The sequence below is a fragment of the Rhodnius prolixus genome, unplaced genomic scaffold (genome assembly GCF_049639745.1).
Source record: "Rhodnius prolixus isolate KJV_2025 unplaced genomic scaffold, Rpr scaffold_10, whole genome shotgun sequence".
NCBI lineage: Eukaryota > Metazoa > Arthropoda > Insecta > Hemiptera > Reduviidae > Rhodnius > Rhodnius prolixus.
In genome coordinates, this window is record NW_027411615.1 from 21,961,079 (window position 1) to 21,983,741 (window position 22,663).

At 31.9% G+C, this 22,663-nt stretch overlaps 1 protein-coding gene across 1 annotated transcript in view; it reads right to left on the minus strand.

Moving 5' to 3' along the window:
- LOC141456754 (potassium channel subfamily K member 13-like) overlaps positions 1-11,318 on the minus strand; it is a 55,414-nt gene extending 44,096 nt beyond the window's left edge. The window contains exon 1 of the mRNA XM_074133015.1: positions 10,730-11,318. Within this exon, the coding sequence (XP_073989116.1) occupies positions 10,730-11,075 (346 nt within the window). The 5' untranslated portion in view covers positions 11,076-11,318. The remainder of the gene's footprint in view (positions 1-10,729) is intronic.
- Positions 11,319-22,663: the final 11,345 nt, after the last annotated feature.

Here is a 22,663-nt window from a genome sequence, read left to right on the forward strand (position 1 = left end):
ATATTAAAAGGCCATGTAATTATTGAGTACAAACTGAAAGCTATCAGCAGTGTAAAGCATACTCTCTACAAATAATTATAGCCAGATTACAGCTTTGTTTACATTAGTAAGATTGATGCGAACTCTATTGGCTGGCTTAATAAAATAAGAGGCGAACTACTGTACTTAAACCACTTCACCTTCATGAGCAAATCAAATTGTGTTCATTGTGTAACAGTCAAGAGATGAGTATGTATATCACATCATCACTATTTGCCCAATTTTAAAAGAGTTTCGTTTAAGGGTATGTAACTAAAGATGAATTTAGGGGTTTATCTGAACGGAAAAGACTGGTCTAGTTTGTTTTATAAACTATTGTAAAGTTTCATGGAATTATAGATATTTTTTTTATTGATATAACAGTATGATTGGTTTAATTATCTCCGAAATTTCTTGTAAGCCTGCCCCTTCTAGAACTTGGCAAGCAAATCCAACGTTGCCTTGCTGCTGGTGATGCGGAATAAGCTTCTCATTTTAGTGACTTCTTCGCATTGACGTACATTTTATAAATAAATGCTCACTATCTTACCTATACCCATAAATTCCATTACTTTTTACCCTTACTTTAGTTACTCGTATTATTGAAGTTAGTTTATAACGGCACAATTACAAACACATGTATTTATAGTTTTATATATAAAACAATATTTTAAAGGAATTGATTAAGAAATAGTAGCGTGCTGCCTCCACAATTTTTTTTTACTAATATCCACGTTTAGTAAAAATATTGTACCATTAGCAAAGTTACTGTAGAACCACGTCGCATTGCTGAAATATTGAAACGAAGGGGAAATACGTCCTTTTTTTTAAATGGTTCGGTATGATTCCAGCATTTCCATTCCACTAACTCGTTCGGCTCTACCGATAGGGTTACGCCGAGGAGTGGTAAAAGGGGAGTATCGCTGGTCTGCCCTTGTTCCAAGCGTTGCCTCGCTTTTTTTTTCGGGTGTAACAATTCTTGCAATGATTGATTACCTTCATTTCCGCTGTAATAGTCAGATAATTCATTCAAATCTTATTAATATTGTTTTGGTGAATAATCTTCTTCCAATATTTGAATTTAATTTAGCAGAAATGTTTAATAATCTAGTTTCATTAAATCTGTTGCATTAATACTGAATTAATTATCCTGTCTAAAAATATTTTAGATTGCTTATCTTTCATGAACTTACATGATTCAGATTTTCTTAATTCAGCTCCACAGATTTGTTAAAAGATTTACAGCAATCAGTAGTTTTCTATTTCCTTTATTACTTATACTTTTTTATATTTTACATATACGAGTGTATATAAATGACGTAGCAGTTGCTGTGTATGCTTTTGCAACTAAACGGTACATCGTAAAACAGTATTGCCCACGTACTGCGGAAAAGGAATGCTTAAGACAATCATTCAATTTCATCATTAAATATTTTCATAAACAAAGACAAGTCTGCCATCAATTATCTTGATTTAAGATGATTAACATTTTATTCATAATAGAGAAACTTCTGGCGAAATACTCGAATGAAGCCGGGAGGTATCGCTTCAAGTTGCTGCCTTTTTTGGAGATCTCCTCTGTATAAGACCAAAAAAGAATGGTCCCTAATTGTACTTTAGTAATATGTTTAAGATGCTAAATTCGGGCAAGGTAACGGAATGCGTTAATCAATGGTATTAGATGAACATTTATGCCTAACAATTTAAACTGACTGAAAAAATAGAATAATTTCGACATAAAAATAAAAATTGCTAAATACCAAACGATTTATTACGCTTTCCCACAAAATGTAAATCAAGGACCGAACGATTTCTTCATAAATGTCAGTGTAACTTTGTAGAAAGGTAGTAGAAAGAGAAAGAATAGTTTGTGTAAATGTGTTTCATTTTACTTTTGCAAACTGAAAGGGTAATGCAGAAGAAAGCGTGACTTCTCATCTCACCTGGTAGCCCACCTTCAATCAGTGTCCACTGAAAACGGTACCAAAAATTGCCAATTTGACATAGAAATTGCAGAAAACTATGAAAAAAAGGTTGAACAAAGTCTCAGCCGATACATTTCAAACTGGGAATTTAGGTATGCGATTGTTGGTAGTGTTGGAACAGAAAATCTTATTGAATTTGTTTATTTACTTTTAATTAACCGTCAAATAGACCTTTTTTAAAAAAATATAATAATGTCAACATTAGAATATAAAATGTAGACAATAAAACGAAAATTTGATAATTCAAAAGATATAAAATACAAATAATCTTACAAATATCTCTAGTATTGGCACCTTAATGTACTACCGAGGTAGATAGATTAGACTAGGGCGGCCTCAAGGCCTACGCCACTGCGACCCCTTTGGATCAATTGTGGCTCCCCTCACTTTAAAGCTCACCCTCCAGACCTGTCCTTTTGATTAGACTCTTAATGCAGGAGAGCGACTCTTGGGTAAAGCCTCACCCAGAAGTAACATTCTTAGCCACACGAGCCCCTCACACTGACACAACACGTGCAGTGCCGTTTCCTCCTCTTCCTGACAGAACCTACATAGGCTAGCAATCTGCCAGGCCCTTGCGATGCATGTGTTTTCTGAGTCTGCAGTGGCCAGTTAATAGGCCTACAACCATCCTTATAACCCCACGGCCTTGATGGATTAATTCTGCAGTCAGCCTCGGCGAGTAGCCTTTAATGAACTCCTTCGCCTGTCTCTGTCCAGTGGTGGCGAGCCACCACTCCTGAGACTTACTCTGCACCCACAAGTTAATGGCCGCTGTCTTAACACACTTCGAAACCCCAAAACAGGGCTCCGGGCCAACGAAGTGTCCCGCAGAGCCTTCCCGGGCCAATAAATCTGCCACTTTGTTTCCCTTATATCCTGAATAACCAGGTACCCAAACCAGAAAGACCTTATTTTGATCGCTAATTTCCTTCAGGCCACCCAGACAGTCCCAAACCAGCCTTGAGTTGACCTGGTAGGAACTAATAGCTCGTAGAGCAGCCTGACTATTCGAGAAGATTACGACCTTAGAATTAATAATTCCTCGCCCATTAATCTCGGCAGCACAGAACCTAATTGCAGCTAGCTCAGCCTGAACAAATGTAGCTAGTTTTCCTAGAGTACCTAAAACAATTCCTTTCCCAGAAGCTCCCAAATTGAATTAAAATGAGAATTATAAACCAAAATGTACACAAATTTTTAAAGAGAAAATTGGAAAAATTAGTTCGTAAATAGTCGTAGAATACTGGTAAGCCTACAAAGGTGGCATTTTCGATTCACCTGATTTGAGAGAAATGTTTTGTTTTTATTAGTATCTTCTGGTTGCTGACCAGACTTGAACACAAAGAACAAACAGTAAAAACTAAGAGTAGAGGGTTGTTTTTCGTCCTGAAGGGTTGTTAAAAAAAAATATATTATTTTTAATTTTGCCAAGTTTCAATTGTTTATTCAATCATCATCTGGTCTACAAACATGAATATAAATATTCTAGCATTAATCAGTTTACACAAATTTAAATAAATTACTGTTTACATATAGTGTTCAAATTCTAATTATAGTTGAAATTTATTCATGTTTGTAACCCTGAAAATGATTGAACAAAACGTTTAAAACATTGGCAAAGTGAAAAAAGTATTTTCGTTCTAACCTGACTAACTTACAGGACCAAAAATACAAAATTAACTGTTACCGAGATTTTAATCAAAGTTAAGTTATCAAAGAGGTAAGAAGCAAGAACAGAAAGATGGCCAAAATTTGAAACAATTAATGAAGAAAATTCTGGAAATGAATAGAAACCAATGACAAGGTGAATAAATATTCTAAGTCTAAGTGATAGAAATAATTTTCTTGCTACTAGATTATTCATGATGAGCCAGCTTTACAAGCTCTGCAACTCTACTCGACTACCAACATAAAGATCAAATGTGTTAGAATTAGTTTTCTCTTAGTTTCTTTTAAGATTTTGAAATATTTATTTCCTTCATCAAGTTTTTAATGCTGCTTTAAACAGTATTGAAGAATACGTTTTAAACATCAAAGGGAAAAGTTTTTTACATTTAAAATGCAGAGTTCCAGCAATTTGCTTTCAATTTAGCATGAAAAATGTTTGCATTACAACGTCATTTTTATTTCAAAATTGTTAAAAAAAAAAAAAATATTACGTACTTTAAGAGCGATGGAAATAATACTCTTTATTTCTAAAGATGTCCAAATTAACAACTACAGGTGCATTTGCTCTACTGTAACAAGTAAACCGTTCGTCGCTTAACGTGAGAGGAGTTACCATAAACTAAAATGCTTTACAATGAATTAAGTCAGTTACTGTTTAGTACCGTTTAAATCACTTTGTTAACTCCAACCAGTCGTCGTCAGAAGTCATGAGGAGTTAAAAGATAATGGGAACTTAGAGATGGCAAGTTAAATCTCGTGTATTGGGTGGAGATTATGTATCTTAAACAAAAGATACTTTGGGATCAAAATGAGTGGTTCTATTATAAGCCTAATAGATATAAGTTGAGAACAAACATCTGAATTGATCAGTAGCGTAGCAGAGTAGTAATTAATAAGGGAGTTGTAATTAATGACTACCCATAAATTAATTGCTTAAATAACAAATTCCGCTTTGTACAATTTTGGTATTGGTTAAAGGTTTGCTATTAGAATTGTAGAATGGCAAAAGAAATAATGTTTTCAATAGATTTTTAAACTTAAAATCACTTTCTACAAATAATTCCCTTTACTGAACTTAAATTCTACCAAATTGGGATCACTTTTCTGTTGATAAATCTTTCTTATAAACATTCCTCCCTGCACTTTCAAGTCTATAATTCTTCCAGGTACTTTTTACGGATGCAGCCAAAATAAAATTCAATTTTAGAATTGAGTTTTTAGAGAAAATGTTTGTTTTATGGTATTTTGAGGTAAAAAGTTTAGATACATAGCAAATAATTTATTCTAGATGAATTTAGCGGAGTTTGTACTTGTGCAATCTTTTAAGAATATGAATAATCTATTTAAGATTTACAAGCAACAATTAAAGCATAAAATTAGGGCAAAATATAAGATATTTAATATTATATTATTTAATACTTGAAACAACTAATCACGTAAATATTCCTATTGATTGATAGCAAATTATTTAAGAAATTGAGATTTACAGCAAAAGAAAACGTGCAAATCAAGGCATTTTCAATAAGTTTTTCTTTCAATCTTTACACTGTTGATTACAAATACTCGTACTTGCCTATTGCTCACTTCGTGATCTCGATTCTAATTACTAATTTAATTCAACTTTCATTCGGATCACAGGATTAATTTTAACTGTTCTCAGTGAGTCGTTTAGTGGTAAATAGTGCTTGGCCTCAATCAATCAGACACAATGAAAAACAAAACAATCTTTAAGTTCCAGAACTGGGAAAAAAGTGTGAAGTCCTATGACTGTTATACTTTGTAGGCTTCTCTCTTTCTCTTAGAATAAGGAGATATTTAAATCCTAAATAAAAATGGTTGGATAGAAAAGAAAAATTGTCGATAAGCATCCGTTTTCAACTTGAGGCATCATTTTATTGAATTATTTTATTCGTTTATTTTATTTTTTTATCTCGACATTCTTCTACAATTTGTTTTTAGGATTTTATAATAAGAAAACATAATAAGGTTTAGTTAGTTGTAATTTGTCATTTCTTGAAATTAATTTGTAATTTTATTTAATGTAAAATCACTTCGCTAGCAGTTAAATTTGTGATTATACTGAAACAGCAATTTTCTTCGCAACTTGCTATTGCTGTTGCTCTTTGGAAATTACATATATTATGGATTGTTGTGAATATTGCAGGATAATGTTGATGTTGAAATTCATATCATTCAATGACTTGAAACTTATTTCTTTTTAACAAGCACAATGAAGAGATGGGAGCAGCATATTTTAATTCGGTCTGGAACTTAGTTCCATGTTTATACTTACGAGGGTCGTTTGATAAGTCCGTGCAAAGTCAGAGAGATAGCACCACTGGCGCGTATCGAGGTTATGTTTAGTTAGTAGCATCTCTTGGAAGAACACACACCAAGTTTCAGCCAGATCGGTCTATTTCTTTGTGTTTGGCATTCGTTTGAATCGAGGAAGTCGAGTGATTTTCAAAAAATGGACGAAAAAGAATTTCGTGTGTTGATTAAACACTACTTTATGAAAGGCAAAACGCCTCAGGAGACTAAAGAGAAGCTTGATAAACATTATGGTGACTCTGCACCTTCGATTAGAACAGTTTATAAGTGGTTTCAAAATTTTCGGAGTGGCCATATGGGCAAAAGTGACGCTGAACGTTCTGGACGCCCTGTTGAGGTTACTACTCCAGAAATCATTGATAAAATCCATGATATGGTGATGGATGACAGAAGAGTGAAGGTGCGTGAGATTGTTAGTGCTGTGGGCATCTCGAATGAACGGGTACATAATATTTTGCATCAACATTTGGACATGACAAAGCTATCCGCAAGATGGGTGCCGCGATTGCTCACGCTTGTCCAAAAACGAAATCGTGTGAAGTGTTGCAAGGACGGTTTGCAGCTGTTCCAGAAGAATCCGCAGGACTTTAAGCGTCGTTTCGTCACTGTGGATGAAACATGGATACATCACTACACTCCTGAGACCAAAGAACAATCTAAACAATGGGTTACCAAGGGGGAATCTGCGCCAAAAAAGGCGAAGACCGTTCCTTCGGCCGGAAAGATTATGGCGACTGTCTTTTGGGATTCGCAAGGAATAATCCTCATCGACTATCTGGAAAAGGGTAAAACTATTACAGGTGCATATTATTCATCGTTATTGGACCGTTTGAAAACCGAGCTGCAAGAAAAACGCCCACGATTGGCCCACAAAAAAGTCCTTTTCCATCACGACAACGCACCAGCTCACACCTCAACAGTTGTAGTCGCCAAATTAATGGAAATAGGGTTCCAACTCGTTTCACATCCCCCCTATTCTCCAGACTCGGCTCCCTCGGACTACTATTTGTTCCCCAATATGAAGAAATGGCTGGCGGGAAAAAGATTTTATTCAAACGAGGCGGTGATTGCAGAAACGAATGGCTATTTTTCAGACTTGGACGAATCCTATTATTCGGAAGGGATCAACAAACTAGAGCAGCGTTGGACGAAGTGTATAAGCCTAAAAGGAGACTATGTTGAAAAATAAAAAAGGTTTACCCCCAAAAATTAAGTAGTTTTTATTTTTGCACGGACTTTTCAAACGACCCTCGTACACCCCTCCCCTATCCCTACAACGCTCCATGCGAATTTACCATTGTTCGAAACAAGATGGAAGTCTTTTTCTGTGAGCTCCTGCATGACGCGTGCCGCTTTTTCTTTCACAGCTTCAACGGACTAAAATCGTGTTCCTTTTAATGCAGATTACACTTTGGGGAAGAGATAAAAGTCACATGGAGCCAGGTCAGGCCCCACAAGGCGGATGGCCTAAAACTGGGATGTTGTACATGTGCTAGAAATACAGTGAATGAAATGGTGATTTTGACAGTCTGTCCTCCGATAAATGATTCCCCCAATAGCAGTCAGAGTAAGAACGAACTTAATAAATTTGGAAATTGGGAATTAAAACATGAAAAAACAATTTTTTTTTTTTTTTTTTTTGGCGCATCAACAGCTGAGGTCATTAGCGCCCGGAGCTTTTTCCAGTGCACTGCCGGCCTCCGGACAGTGTTCTCTCGTTACAGACAACACTGTCCATCACCGGACAGTGAGCTGTAAGAAGCTCCTAGGAAGAGAAAATCTAAGGGTTAGCTGCTGGATTCGAACCCGGGACCTCCGCGTGGGAGTCCAGTATGCTAACCTCATAGCTAATCCCTTCCCTAAAAAACAATTTACTTACAAATATAGAACAAATAGTTTTCATGTTACGGAGTCAAGGCAAAGGAATGACTTTTATTGGGTTAACGATCATTATGGGTTTCATGAAAACGAAAAAATACATTCATTAGTTTCAATAGTGTATTGGATTTAAATTTGAAATATAGTTTTGGATTTGAAAATACCATATTCTGATTTGAAAAGTTGGATAGGTCTTGAAGTGGAGCTTTTTTTTTAAGGAGTGACAATGTCTGAAGTAATTGGCGCTAGGAGCTATTTTTTTACTGCGCTGCCGGCCTCCGGACAGTGTTATTTTGATACAGACAATACTACCTATCACTGCGGGAAGATAGAGGATTGAAACGTTATCAAATGCTCTGCAATCTGTACGATATAGAAAGGCGAGAGTTGTTCAGTTAAGAAGATTATCTGCATTCCCATTACTTATAACGAGCAACTTGAGTAGCTACGGTTGGTTACAGAATTTGATCCATAAAAAGCGCAAGGAATATCAAGTACCATATCAGGACTTTTTCTCTTTAAATGAACTTTTTACACCGACTCCATTGCTAATGGCGTAAACTAAAGAATAAAATCACAAGCTAAATTTTTTATAGAAAATAAATATGTGATTTCTCGCTGCAATGTAGGAATAGCAGTCGGCCATATCATGTTATTATCTTCATCATCATTATATTTATATTTATATATATATACATATACAAAGATTAATGTAGATTTGAAGATTCTTAAAGAATTTTAATGGTATCATTTCACTAAAATATCATTTTTGAGATTACGAGCGAAACATGAGATATTTAAAAAAAAAATAAAGCTTATAGCCTAGAGGTGAAACTGAATACTTTATTAAACAAGGGCATAAAATGGTTATTTCTCATACAATTGTAATTTGGTCCAAATAAACATTAATTTGTTTATAATAAGAGCGTAAACAAACTACTTTTATTTATAAGCCCACATTAATTTATACTGACAACTGCAGCATTTAAATAAACAACACCGTCATTGGAGAACATTCTGTTGAATTTTGGTCAATTCATTTCAAATGTCCTTAGGTAATTTAATTATTTAATTTACTAGACTGATATTGATTAAATTATTGCACATACATATCAAATATGGAAATTGTTACTATAAATTATAAAGTTATCTTTATATTATTACGATTATTATTCAAATCAAGATAAATTTCAAATCTGAAATAAATAATAAAGAGTCTTCTTTAAAGCACTGCCGGCATCCAGACTCTGTTCACTCGTTAGAAGCTTTAACATCCATCACCGGACTGTGAGTTCTAAGATCTACGTTAAAAGAAAATCGTAGTGAATTTACAAAATGGTTTTTATTTTCTCGAAAATAGCAGCATGAATTATAAATTTTTAACTTGGAAATCCATCAGAATCTTTTTCCATTAAAATCTCTTTTAGAGGGTTGTAACTTGGACTGTCTGCCTTTAAGGTTATGGTGCGTATTGTTGCGTTTGCAAGCTGTATAACTTAAAAATAAAGTTCTTCAGCTATAAGTAATACAAGTGCAGCAGTTAATAGAATAAATGATTCCAATTTAAAAGCTGAAACTTATATGTAAGAATATAGAACATCGCAAATATTCCATTAGATTTTATTAAGCTACTTAATTTTGCTTAAAATTCAAAGACAGTTCGTTAATCAGCAATTATGAAAGCTTACTTAACTATTAATGTGCGCCAACTTATTCAGTTTATTATTAATTCCCTCATAATCCCCTAAATTGAAAATTTAAAATTTTGTTTGCGTTCACTTATTCTACAATTGTAAGAGTATAATCGTGCAAATTTTCTATTCTAAAGTTTCAACAAATATATAGTTTTTATGGTCCCCTGAATCCGAAGGTATGTGTTTTTTTTTAATTGGTGCGTATTGTTGCGTTTGCAAGCAGTATAACTTAAAAATAAAATTCAATCCAATCTATTATTTAAAATTTGTGCCACCAAGAATAAAATCTGCTAATTGGAGGTACCACTGTTTTGACTCTTAGTTTTTTGATTGAAGCTGTTTGTTTTTTGTTCTATTTTTTCGAAAACAGTGCTAACAAATTTTTTTAAACCAAGTATATGTTCAAACTTTTATTCGAAATATTAAAAAAATAAATAAAATTGTTTTATTAGACAGTTTTGAAGACTAAGTGGGTTAAACTTCTCTCGGAAGTGTCACATAACTATAACGAACAGCTTTTATCAACTATATCTTTTAATAATAAATAAATTTAAGTGAAATTTTAAATTTGAGGGAAATTGTATGAACAGAAGTGCTACTTTACCAAAGAAATTTTATGGTTTAAGCTATTAAATAAGCTAAAAGATTATTTAAATTACGGAGAGAAAACTATAACTTTTTATTAAAACTTTAAACACAATTTAATATGTTAGTTGAAGATAACTTACATTATTTTGTGACATATTAATTTGTGACTTACATTATAATAGATTATGATTTAATTTTCGCAGATTTCATTTTGTGAATTTTCTGCTAAAATTTGAAACATTTAGAGAGGAAAATTTATGAAAATTAAATATATTAATCATTCACGTTATGCTGAATAATTTTGTTTTTTTCATGTTTGCCGAGTTGAAAGTGATTTCTTCGCTAGTAATTTTAGTAAATCGAATGTAGAGATCTAAAAAGACCAAATCAAAAATGGTAAAAACTCTAGTAGAATATTTCAGCATCAGCAGATAGAATAAAAAATAATAATAAAAAAATGCGTTCTTTTGAAAGCCTACTAATTGTTTTATATTTGAAGCACAAAACTTTAATAATTAAGTTTAATTATTATAAATAAATTAAAACAAAAAAATAAATGGTTACCAATAGTTGAAACTATAGTGGCGGCAAAATGAAATCCATCTGCAAAATCCCATTTTGGTTTGGCAGTTGTTGTTGCTAACGTGGAATTACCATATGAGTATACAAGTTTCAGTAGTGCATCTAATTGTTCAGCACTCATGTTTGGCTGTAGACTTAGATAAGCGTTTAATGAGCTCTCATAATCGTCTACATTTGTTGTTGAAGTGCTTGTTGATGGATCATTTTGTGGATTATAATCTTCTTCGATAAGACGAAATATCAAAGCTCCAGCGCACATGTACAATAGTAACAAAGAGCCTAACAATAGTAATCTGGCGTTTTCTTCACCCAACCAAGCCCACACCATTTTTTTTTATTTATTTATTAAAATAAAAGCAATAATTAAAACTTAGGCACTAAATTAATATATTTTTTTTAAGAAATAAAATTTCAAATCACTTCTTCAACACCCATTTCTACTTTATTACAAAAAATTTTTTTGAGCAGCACGTTTTTCCGTTACTTCAAAAAAAGAAAATCCCGGCAACCAATATTAATCCGTTATACCACACAAAGACAAAACACTTACTACTTTTGGAGATGATGTTTACAGAATCCCAACTGTAGATTAAATGCAGCCTATCCTACTAAAACGAATCTAAACGACTTTATACGAACTCTTTTTTTCTTTAAATTAATTTTATGTAATTTTCTTTAATTTATTTTTTATTTACTTTATTATTCTTCTAAAAGAAAAAGAAAATGCTGCCACAACTTAGTGGTTTGTTCAAATAGTTTTACTCGGAGAAGAGGGTGTCATTATTTACTCAGTTTTTTCTTTGTTTTTGTTTTAGTTCTACTCTTTCTTTTTTTTCAAAGTTACGTTAAGAATAGTTGTTAAAAACCATACTTTATTTCAGATAGAAATTTGGCGTTAACCCTCTCACACTACTTATTTATTCCAATTTTCAAGAAAGTATTTTATAAATTTTTCTAAATTAGATAGTTACTATATTATACAGGTTTCTTGTAATAAACTGTGATTATATAAAAAAAGAAAGAGAAGCAAACTACCTCTTTAAGGCCCATTAAATTAACTTTTACTGAGGAATCATAAAGTGATAAGCCTACATAAATTTCGTACGCATCAAATTTAAAGCAATCTTGAAATTATTTTCGAAAAAATTGCAAAAAAAAAAAATTGAAAAATCTACTTAGTACCTAATGGTACCTGAACGGAACATCAAATTTATTGTTACAATTGCTAAACGCTTCGAATAAGAACCATTAACTGGAAGAATCTTGAAGAACCCCTTGCTTCCAACTTACCAGAATGGCTTACATCTTTTTTTTTACTCACTCCAATTGAGTTGGCTCACGTTATAAATTTTGCTAGTCCTAATTTGGGGAGATCAAAGGCAATATTTAAAAAAAAAAAAAAAAACAGGAATATTTTTATAGGAGTACCTCCAAAATAATTACTGGAAGTGTAATAATAATAATAATAATAATAAAAATAAGGGGAGGGATTAGCTATGTGGTTAGCGTACTGGACTCCCACGCGGAGGTCCCGGGTTCGAATCCAGCTGCTGACCCTTAGATTTTCTCTTCCTAGGAGCTTCTTACAGCTCACTGTCCGGTGATAGACAGTGTTGTCTGTAACGAGAGAGCACTGAAACCGGCAGTGCACTGAAAAAAGCTCCGGGCGCCAATAACCTTAGATGTTGACGCGCCTTAAATCATAAAAAAAAAAATAAAAATAAAAAAATTAAGTCATATTCGAGGCGAATGAGAATAAATAGATAATCTTATCGGAATTCACTTTTGTCTTATACGCGAGTAGACAAAGTTAAGCCAAGGAACTTGAAGCAGTTAATCCAAGGGATTAAAGTATCTGCTTAGTCTTTTGAGTAAGATTCTACATTTAGTAATGAAAATCGCAATAGTTTTGACATGATTCATTTTAATTTTCCATTTAGTACTTAGTCTGTCTGTTTATTGCTGTAGTTAGTCGGTTAATGACGATTCTCCATTGTGCAACAAGGTTTAACGCTACGTGAACAACGTACACGTCAAGTTTCATTTGGGAGAGGAATAAAATTTGTTATTGAGGAACGCCACTTGCGATTGGATATAAGCATTAGATAGAAGCAAGACCTTTTCTATTAGAGAAATATGAATGCAAAAGTTTTCTATGTCGAACAGAATCATGCCAATTAGTTTTCTGTAGTAGAAATTTTGTGTAAAGTCGTGTGAAATGTAGTTTTGTTGGTGAGAATACTGAATGGTTAATGTACAAATTTAGGCCTTAAATTTCTTCTTCCTAAGAGCACTTACATCTTACTTTGAGATGGATAGTGTTGTCTGTGACGTAAAACCAGAGGCTGACGATCAATGAATAGATTTGGCACAAATTTCAGGTATAAATAATAAATATAATAAACTTGAGAATAGAGATCAGTTTTATGGTTTATGCAATTTGGTTTTTTTTTACCACTACCATATGTATTTTATCACTTTAATTCACAATGTTAGCCAAACAATGTGGAATAACGCCGTGTAGAAATAGTAGTAAGAAATGTTTTAACTGTATTTTTTTATATATTTTTTTTTAAATACTGCTTTGTAACGGAGATTAGAGGAATGGCCACTATTCTGCAGGTACATGGCAGTGCATGGTTGGAATACCAGCTCTAACTGGCTTGTTTCGTTGTCAAGTGGAGAGAACAAAAAAGAATTTAGCTGTTAAACTAGCTATTAATTACATTAGCAGTTTAAGCCTAATTTTCTTTAATTTCTGACTAAAATAATCATTTTTCCTCCATTGTTTTTAATATTAAATAATTATAACTTTTTTTCTTCTTCTTCTTTGAGACATCAATTTTTTTTAAAGCTCAATTTTTGCATTTAATTATTTAAGTTTGATCGTTTATTTTTAAAAAGAATAAATTCAAATTAGTTCAGCAATAAACTACTTTTATTTTCAACAGTTTTTGGGTCCGTGACAATTATTAATAATGCATGGTTTATTAAACTGCAAGTATGTATATAAAGTAATGGCGTTAAAAAGGAGGAATCATTGTTTTGGAATGTATTAGTAACAATAACTTCGAAAATCAAGCAACATCTTTTTATAATCTCAAGCAGTAATATCCTAAAAAAAGGAACTTTGTGATATAAACCACCCATATAAAATTACAATGAATTCTATAAATGTAACTTGTACTCAGTTCAACGTAAACATCCTTGAAGCTGTCCGAAAATAGTGAAAGAAACGTTGATTAAGGCAAATATATATATTTTAAAAAATGTAATAAAATTCTAGAAACAAAATCGGTACTAATTAAATAATGGTGTAAGAAAATTATTTTGTTTTTCTTTAATTTACATTTTATTTAAATGTTAGAAATTGCTACCTATTGTGTCCATATAAGATTTTTGATTAATAAAAAAAAAATGTATGCAATTCAAAATTTAATCTATTCTTTACAAATTTTGCCGAACATAATTTAAATTATTATTGTTTTCCAACAAACTCTCTGGCTGTTAGTAGAGAGAGATAGAACCATATTTCTCAAATCCATCAATAACTTGGTTAAACTAGTAACCACAGCTTTAATACAATTCTATCCAGTTTAATAGCAACTTTAACATAAAGCGTCGCCATAGTTGCTTTCGATGAACCGCATGTCTTTCCAATCAAGAATCAAGAAAATGCCAACAAAATATTTGGTAATCCTCATCTTCTAAGTGTTGTTTTTCTATTTCAGGATTTGTGCGATAATAAATCTTTAAATTAAACAACTCAAGAACGAAAGTAGATCTCTTTTTGACACAAAACATTTATATTTAAAACTGTACAGTAGGAAAAAGTAAGTTGTGTATAAGAGTTGAGTGCATGCTTCACCCAATTGTAGAGAAATGTTTGCTCTATAGCTGGTATAAATTGCAATGTTTTAGTGATAATAGCAATTGAGATATAGAAGGTTAAAGTTTGGAGGTTGTCAAATTCGTAAAAATTTCAAACCCCAATAACTCGTATTCCTATTCTTCAGAATTCAATTATTTCTTTACCTAATTGTAGAGAAATGTTTGCTCTATATCTGCTTTAAATTGCACTGTTTTAGTGGAAATTGTTAATGAGATATAAATGGTTGAATTTGGGGGGGTTTCAAATTCATTCAAATTTCAAACCTCTATAACTCTCTTCATATTCTTCAAAATTCAATGATTTCTTCACCCAATTGTAGAGAAAACTTTGCTCTATAATTGGTATAAATTACATTGTTTTAGTGGTTGTTACGATATCTATTTGTCTTTTGTATGCAACTGGTTATTTGTTGATGGAAAAGCCCAATTATATTATGGGAATTTGCGCGTCTCTAGGTTTCTATTCGCTATTTCTGATTGCAATAATATTCAAGTTTTCGTGCAATATTGATCTAATTTATTTTTCTACTAACAGAATTTAGAACAGTTTAATGATTAAATTCAAAGAATAGAATATTAAATATTACAATCCGAAAGTTTATAATTAATGCTAAAATACGTATATAGAAGTATCAAACTATCAAAATCCGGACTGACTTTATGATCAGAGGTAATTTAATTGATTTTCATTTACGAAAAACCGGAACCTAGACTGACTATGGACTAGTGAAGAATGGTGGAATACTGCCTTGGACAGGGTCGGTCATCCTATGGACAAGTCGCCGCCTTGCTTGTAGTTCTTTGAGCCTGTAAAGAATTATAAAACTACCCTTTTTGTCGTCATTTCTTAACTGTCTTGAAAATGCTCTTTTTCCGTATCATTAAAATAATAATCTTTATCTTTACTTTTTTATTCGCAAAATAAATATTAAGTACTAGTAAATTTTACTACCACTTTTCATTGTATAATATGTGAATTTACGCTGAAAATCTGTTGAAGGCCAAAAACTTTAGTAATTCTATGATAGTCCGATGAAGATGATAGAAGGCAGTAACCAAGAGAGAGGATAACTAAATAAACGAGAAATGTTGGTCTTTAGGGGAATTTATTCTAGATAGGAAGGGGTATTGGATAAGCCAAGATGGAACGGATATTGAGTTTCTGACTTGTTATGATTTGCAATAATGTTCTTGTTTATAAAATAAACTAAGCGAGGAATATACTCGTAAGTAAGTTGTTACAAAATATGTAAAAACGTTTTAGTTAAGTTCAGCAGTCGTTTTCTTTCTTTTAATAATTATTTAAATGGGTATTTTTCTATGTATTTTATTTTTGTATGCATATAATGTATAAAAATCCGTTCCTATAGATTTTTTTATGCCTATTTATGTACTCAAATTACTAACCTTTAGCATATGTAGCCGGCAAAGTTATCAGTAATTTCTGATTGATGTAATGAGTCATTTAATTTCAAATCACATGGTCTGTGATACAAATCAAAATGGAGATCTCGCCGGTTACTGGTAGCAGGTCTTAACTAAGACCAGGCCGCTAGATAAGGCCATCTTCATCTAGTTCTATTCTTTCTTAAAGGTGAATAATAAAACATCTCCACAGGGTGTTCTAATGTAGATGAGTCTTGATCATGAGACTATGGCCAGGAGAAGAGGTTAAGTCTCTAAAATTCTAACAGATAGAGTTGCAATCGCTAATTAGTAATAAGTATCCTCTTCAGACCAGAGCAGATTATTCGCAGAAAAAAAGTTTCAAATTTTGGATCTTGTAAAAGTGGCAAACTTTTGCCTGCCAGAATTAGAAGGAGCCGTCCTAATACAATTAGCAGTAGGGGTGATTTACGTAATTAAACTTTGTTAAAACTAACAATTTGTACTAAAAAGGATAGTTGACTTCAATATTGTACAGTTCTCTCGAAAAATTTAATGTTTTTTTCATTCGCTAAAAACTAAAAAATCTATTTTGTAAAGTAGCACTTTATCATAATACATTCTATATACAAGAAGCAAAAAATAATAATATTAAGCGTTGCAGGAAAAACACTAGAAAACATACTTCACTAGCAGATCTATAACCAAATATCAAATATATTAAGTTTCTGATACGGGTCAGCGGGAGGCGAACAAAAAACGCAACTAGAGAACTTTACAATATATGTACGTATTTCTTGCCAGAAAGAATCTGGTTCACTGAGTGCTTTATTTGACAGCAATATGGGTTCAACAGTTTATTGAGTAATCCTTTTAGAGAGTAGCGAGATTGATTGCTAAACACTTCCTGCTGTTTACCAGGAAACTAACTTAATCTTACCACTTTATTCTCGATTTAATTACTTATTTGGAGCATTCAAGGAAAGGTGTTATTGCTATAAACTTGCGATAGAAACAACATCTTATTACTTTTAAATTGACAATATTTTTATTCATTCATTTAATATTATTCAATCACACTTATATTATAAAATATTAATTTGTTGTCGCTAAGTAGAAGACCAAACCAGATAATCTAATGTGAAAAAGAGGCAGGATTATATCAGCCAGATGTAAATTAAATTTGGATTTAATCAATGATTTATTCCTAATTATTGTGTAAGAGATAATTGTAAGCTTTAAAAGTTTCAATTACCTTGTAATATTGTAGGTTAAAAATGTACACTTAAATAATATATGATAAATGAGATAATTTATTTCAATAAAAGATTAAAAATGTTTGAACCAGATTTTGTTGGGCAAGAAAGAAACAAGTCAACTGAAAAATGTTGTTTTAAATATTACGAAAACTAAATGCCCACCAGCCATAGATTCCTACAAATTTAAAATTGGGTTATATGAGATGAAGAAAATCGAGGAAAATTGGAGACTTTTGCCAGAAAATTGTCAGGAATTAAACTATATAAGGTTAGTATTAAACCGCTTTTGATAAAAATGTCCGAAAAAGTAAAAATTTATTTCCACTTGAATAAAAAGTTATTAATTTAAAAGATTTAGTACATTGTTAAATCTCAGTTAAAAAAGTACACCCTATTAATAGGTTAAAAGATTAGTTAATGGGAGTTAAGCAGTTTTATAGCTTCTCCCTTAACGTCTCTTTAAAATCATCTCCTTTATGCTGGTTCTGAAAATTATCTAAACGACACTAATATACCATTTTGTATTTAAAAAAATCCAGCTTTGCACACGAGGCCAAAAAAAATGTAAGCTCTGAATTAATAGAAATATCTATTTTAGAATCCATCCCAAAAATTTATTTAATAATAGTTTGGATGAAGTGCAGTCGGTGTTGTATATCTTCTGTGGCAGTCCAATATCCACAATTTTTAGATTATCTAAGAAAAAATGTTATTGTTGTTCATTCTTTTTGGTGACTGATTCATAGTTTCAATGGGATTGAAAAAATAACTGCCATTTCAGTCTAGAAAAATTTATTTTGCCGAGCTTTCGACCTAGGGACTAGGTCATCTTCAGGGCTGTGGAACATATTTACAGTTTGTTAACAATGATTCTATTGAAATGAATATGTATAATAAAACGAAATTTACAAAAATTATTTACTTAGTTTAGAAAGTAATACTATTACATTTCAGGGTTGGTGTGTCTTCTGTCTTGTCTGTTCATGGACTGAGTGTGATCGGGCTATGTGTAATATGTTTTAGGTTGTGTGGAAGTCAGTGTTGCCAATTGTCAAGTATTTTGTAGTAAGTTTGCGTATATGTTGTTTAAATTGTTCGTGTCTGTTTTGAAATTTAAACTGTTTTCTGTCTTAGATATGTATATCATTTCCAGAATTTTCCTTTTTTGTGTGTTGGTTTCTGATTTAAGTATCTTTGTGTTTGGAAAATCGAAAGTGTGATGATTTTCTGCGCTGTGTAAGGAAAGTGCTGTGGTGTTATTTTCTAAACTAGGTAAATAATTTTTGTAAATTTCGTTTTATTATACATATTCATTTCAATAGAATCATTGTTAACAAACTGTAAATATGTTCCACAGCCCTGAAGATGACCTAGTCCCTAGGTCGAAAGCTCGGCAAAATAAATTTTTCTAGACTGAAATGGCAGTTATTTTTTCAATCCCATTAAAAAATGTGATATTGGTTCTGACTTTGACAGAACGATTAATGACACTTAAGTAAAGTCAAGTTTTCCACTTTTTGGAGAAGGTTCTTAGAGTTATAAATATTGGGTTAAGTTGAATAAAGAGTTCTAAATTGTTTAAACTTTCTTCTACTTTTTCTGACTATGAATTTAGCGGTTTTTAAAAAAATTTGTCTTTCTAGTTTTATGTTTTATTACATTTTCTGTTCCTTCATTTTTCATCTAAAGGTATTAGTTGTTGATTTATTATTTAATTGAACAGAAACTTTTTTTGCTCTTTATTAAACAAAAAAATATTTATTACATTTTATTTTTTAAATCATGTAAAATAAACTTCAACTTTTAATGGGTATTTTATGTATTATACAATATAATATACAATATTATACATATTATGTATGTACATTTTTTACATGTACTAAATAAATAAATAAAACAATAAGATTTACATCTTCGTGCAACTTAAGTTAGTGAGTCCGAACAGTAAATAAACTCAGAATTCAGTAGAGAAGTTAGGTTTATCTTACTGAAGCTTCTTTTTAAATCTCTTTATTTAATTTAAAACTGCCTACTGGCAACAAGTAAATGTTATTGCTTATAATACATAAACAAAATAAATTAAATGAATTGAATGAAGGCCAGCAATGTTCATGTCGGCTAACTAAAAACCTTAAAAGTAATTAATTTTAGTCTCTGTTGCGTTGAAACAAATTTTGCCGTCGAAAAACTCATTTACTGGGAAATTAACTGATATAATAACAAAAACAAAAAATTGGTTTATTACATTAGTGAAGTGAACTCTCGAAATGCCGATATACATTTCTATCGTAGGACATGCAGTTAGCGGATATAAATGCCTTCATCTAGACTGCTGGGAATAGGGGACTCTCTTTTCATTTCTACAGACCATGATGAAATTCCTTGATTCCTTAGCTATCCAGAGCACCCTCGTCCAACACCAGAGACTGGGAATTTCGCATTTTTTATCTTCTGATTATTGGTGCCTTGTAAAGATGACGACAACCCACTGGGCTGTTTAACCTTCCCTCTGTGCAGCTGCTATCACTGGGAAATTAATATTGGATTTTATTATACGAAAATTGAGATGCTCTGGACTTCCACTGAGCATTCTTTTCTTTTTTTATTTTACATCTTTTGTTTAAAGGTTAAAGGACTTAATTAATGTCTTTAAATATTATAGGAAGTTATAATCTCCAATTTAGAAATTAAATAATGAAGTAAAAATTATTCTAGAATCTCAGAAACTGTGGCATTTCAAAGAAGTCAATTACTTTTAACATTTTGAACTACACTCTTGCAAATTACCTTTTCTAAGTACACTAATGGACGTCCGGTAATCACTAGGAGCCTTAGAACATTCTCACTCCCAATCAATAATCTGAAGAGATTTCTGTGGCTTCACATTTTGTATCGACTTTGACTCAAAAATAAAGTTTCCATAATGTCCATTTCTTTTCACTCTCCCTCCGGTGGAAAAAGTAGTAGTATGAAGTAGGCGAAAAAGTTTCATAAAAGTCTGTCTTTTATAAAAGTCTGTCAAATAACCAACCTCGTCAGCTTTTTCTTACTTAGGATTCCTTGATGTCCAGGAACCCAGAAAAGGTTCACTGCTTTCTTCTATCCTTATTTCTAAGTACTAAGTTTCTACCAGTTTTTATTATTATTATTATAAACATTTTTTATTTAGTTATTTATTTACATTGGCAAATTTTTATTAAAATATATAGCCTTGTTAATAGACCGTCAGGCGAGTTACCACATTTGATACAAAAAAAAAGAATAATGAATGACAATAAGGTTGAATAAAAATAAACAAATTAAATTTCAATTTTTACATTACAAAACAGAAATAGTAAATAATAATATCAATGCAATTATAAAATAATCTCTTTAATAATGCTCGATCTACGGTGATACGCATCCCGAACATACGAGGTCTGTAAATTAAGTAATGAGACTGATTTTTTTTAAATTTTTTTATTCAAAAAGAATTAAGAAATTAGAACTTCAGCTGGTCGGTAACAGCCGTTTGAATGTGGCTGAGGAGCCACAGGAATGTTTTTACTGGCCAAAAACTCGTTTGTTGAAATTGAAAAAAAGCAAGGATGGCGAAGTCGAAGATCAAATGCATGCTGATTTGTTTTTTCGATATCCACGGAATCGTCCACAAAGAGTTTCTACCTCAAGATACGAGTTTTTGGCCAGTAAAAACATTCCTGTGGCTCCTCAGCCTTCTTATTCGCTGACTTGAGTCCTTGTGACTTTTTTCTCTTCTCGAAGTTGAAAAATCATCTCAAGGGAACTCATTTTGGGTCAGTCGAAAACATTCAAACGGCTTTAACCTACCAGCTGTAGTCTATTCCAGTATCGGAGTTCGAGCACTGCTATGAGAAGTGGAAGAAACGTCTCCAGCGCTGTGTGGCTTCAGAAGGAAGTTATTTTGAAGGTGACAATATAGAATTGTATTTCTTTTTTAATAAATTTTTTTTAAAAAAACAGTCTTATTACTTAATTTACAGACCTCGTAGGCAGCAAGAGCCAACCAATCCTTACCATTCATTATCTCCAAACAGTCAGAGGTAAGAAGCAGTTTTAATTAATTCTCTAGGTTTATCCAAAGCTTTCTAAACTAACCTGTTAAGCGGTTAACACCAGGTTTACTTTTAACTTGCATGCCTTACCTGATAATCCTTTATGAAATTTGTCTTTTTACTTCTTAAATCTGGTCTAAAAAAAGGATCAATTGCAAGTCCAATCCGTTCTTTACAGTTGGATTTATGTTAAAATTGCAACCACCACTAGATATCACAGATCCGGAGACAAGCTTCCCTCTGAGAATAATATTGCCTAGCTGAACCTCAAGTTTAGCATTCCCAAATCCTAGTATTCTAATCGTTGTTTACTCATTTCCAAATTCTATTATTCTTTTCCCGCATACTGAAGGAATCAATGCTTTTGTAATGCCTCTGTAATCTGTTCAAGACACCTAATAAATAATAGTATTTAGAGCTTCAAAGCAAGTCTGAAAAATAGATATTACTTTAATTTTTTTTTTTTTAAAAAAACAATGGTGGTACGTTGAAAGTTATTATTATAAGCAGCCAGATACTCATTATTCGTAGTTGTATCTGGGCCTCCAAAAAAACTATTAAGCACTTTGTAGACTAAAATAAGTTTTTTAAAAGTTGAAAAGAACGCTACAAGACTTTTTGTCAATAAAATGGTGTTGATAGATATGTAGATAAGATAGATGACCATATAGACGAATATTGTTTTTGTTATATATATATATCAAAGGACCAATGTGAGAATCGAGCCAAACTTGGCTATGGTACTGGCTAACATCCAGTAAATGTTCTGCTTTATTCAGCTTTCCCTTTCCAATAAAGAAGAAATTTTGCTTAATAGCAAACATGTCGGAACATCTATTAATTACACTAATAGATGAATTACATTGTTTTTATTTGTTCATTTTTTAAGTTAAATGATATTATGGGTGAATTCTCCCCTCGTGCTATTCAAGTACTTATCTATTATCATGTTGTATGTATCAGCTTCACTTACTGCAGAAATATACCGCAGTTGTGAAAGTAAATAATGTAAATAAAAAATCATATTATGAAATAATTCATAAAATTGGAAACGTTTATTAACTTAAATACTACAAAATAAAAACATGTTTGTTTGATATTAATCTCCGTTCTTAGATGTTTTGGCATTTTGAGAACACATACATATCTGGCATAATTTTGATTGCAATCACGAAAAAATCTCCTCACAATAGTCACTCCGTTAACCTGTTTTCTTGGAATGTTTAGGAGTATGGTAATTAAAATTCAGACCAATAAATTTAAGAGAAAATATTTGCTAAATATATGCTGATTTTTGCCATTCCATT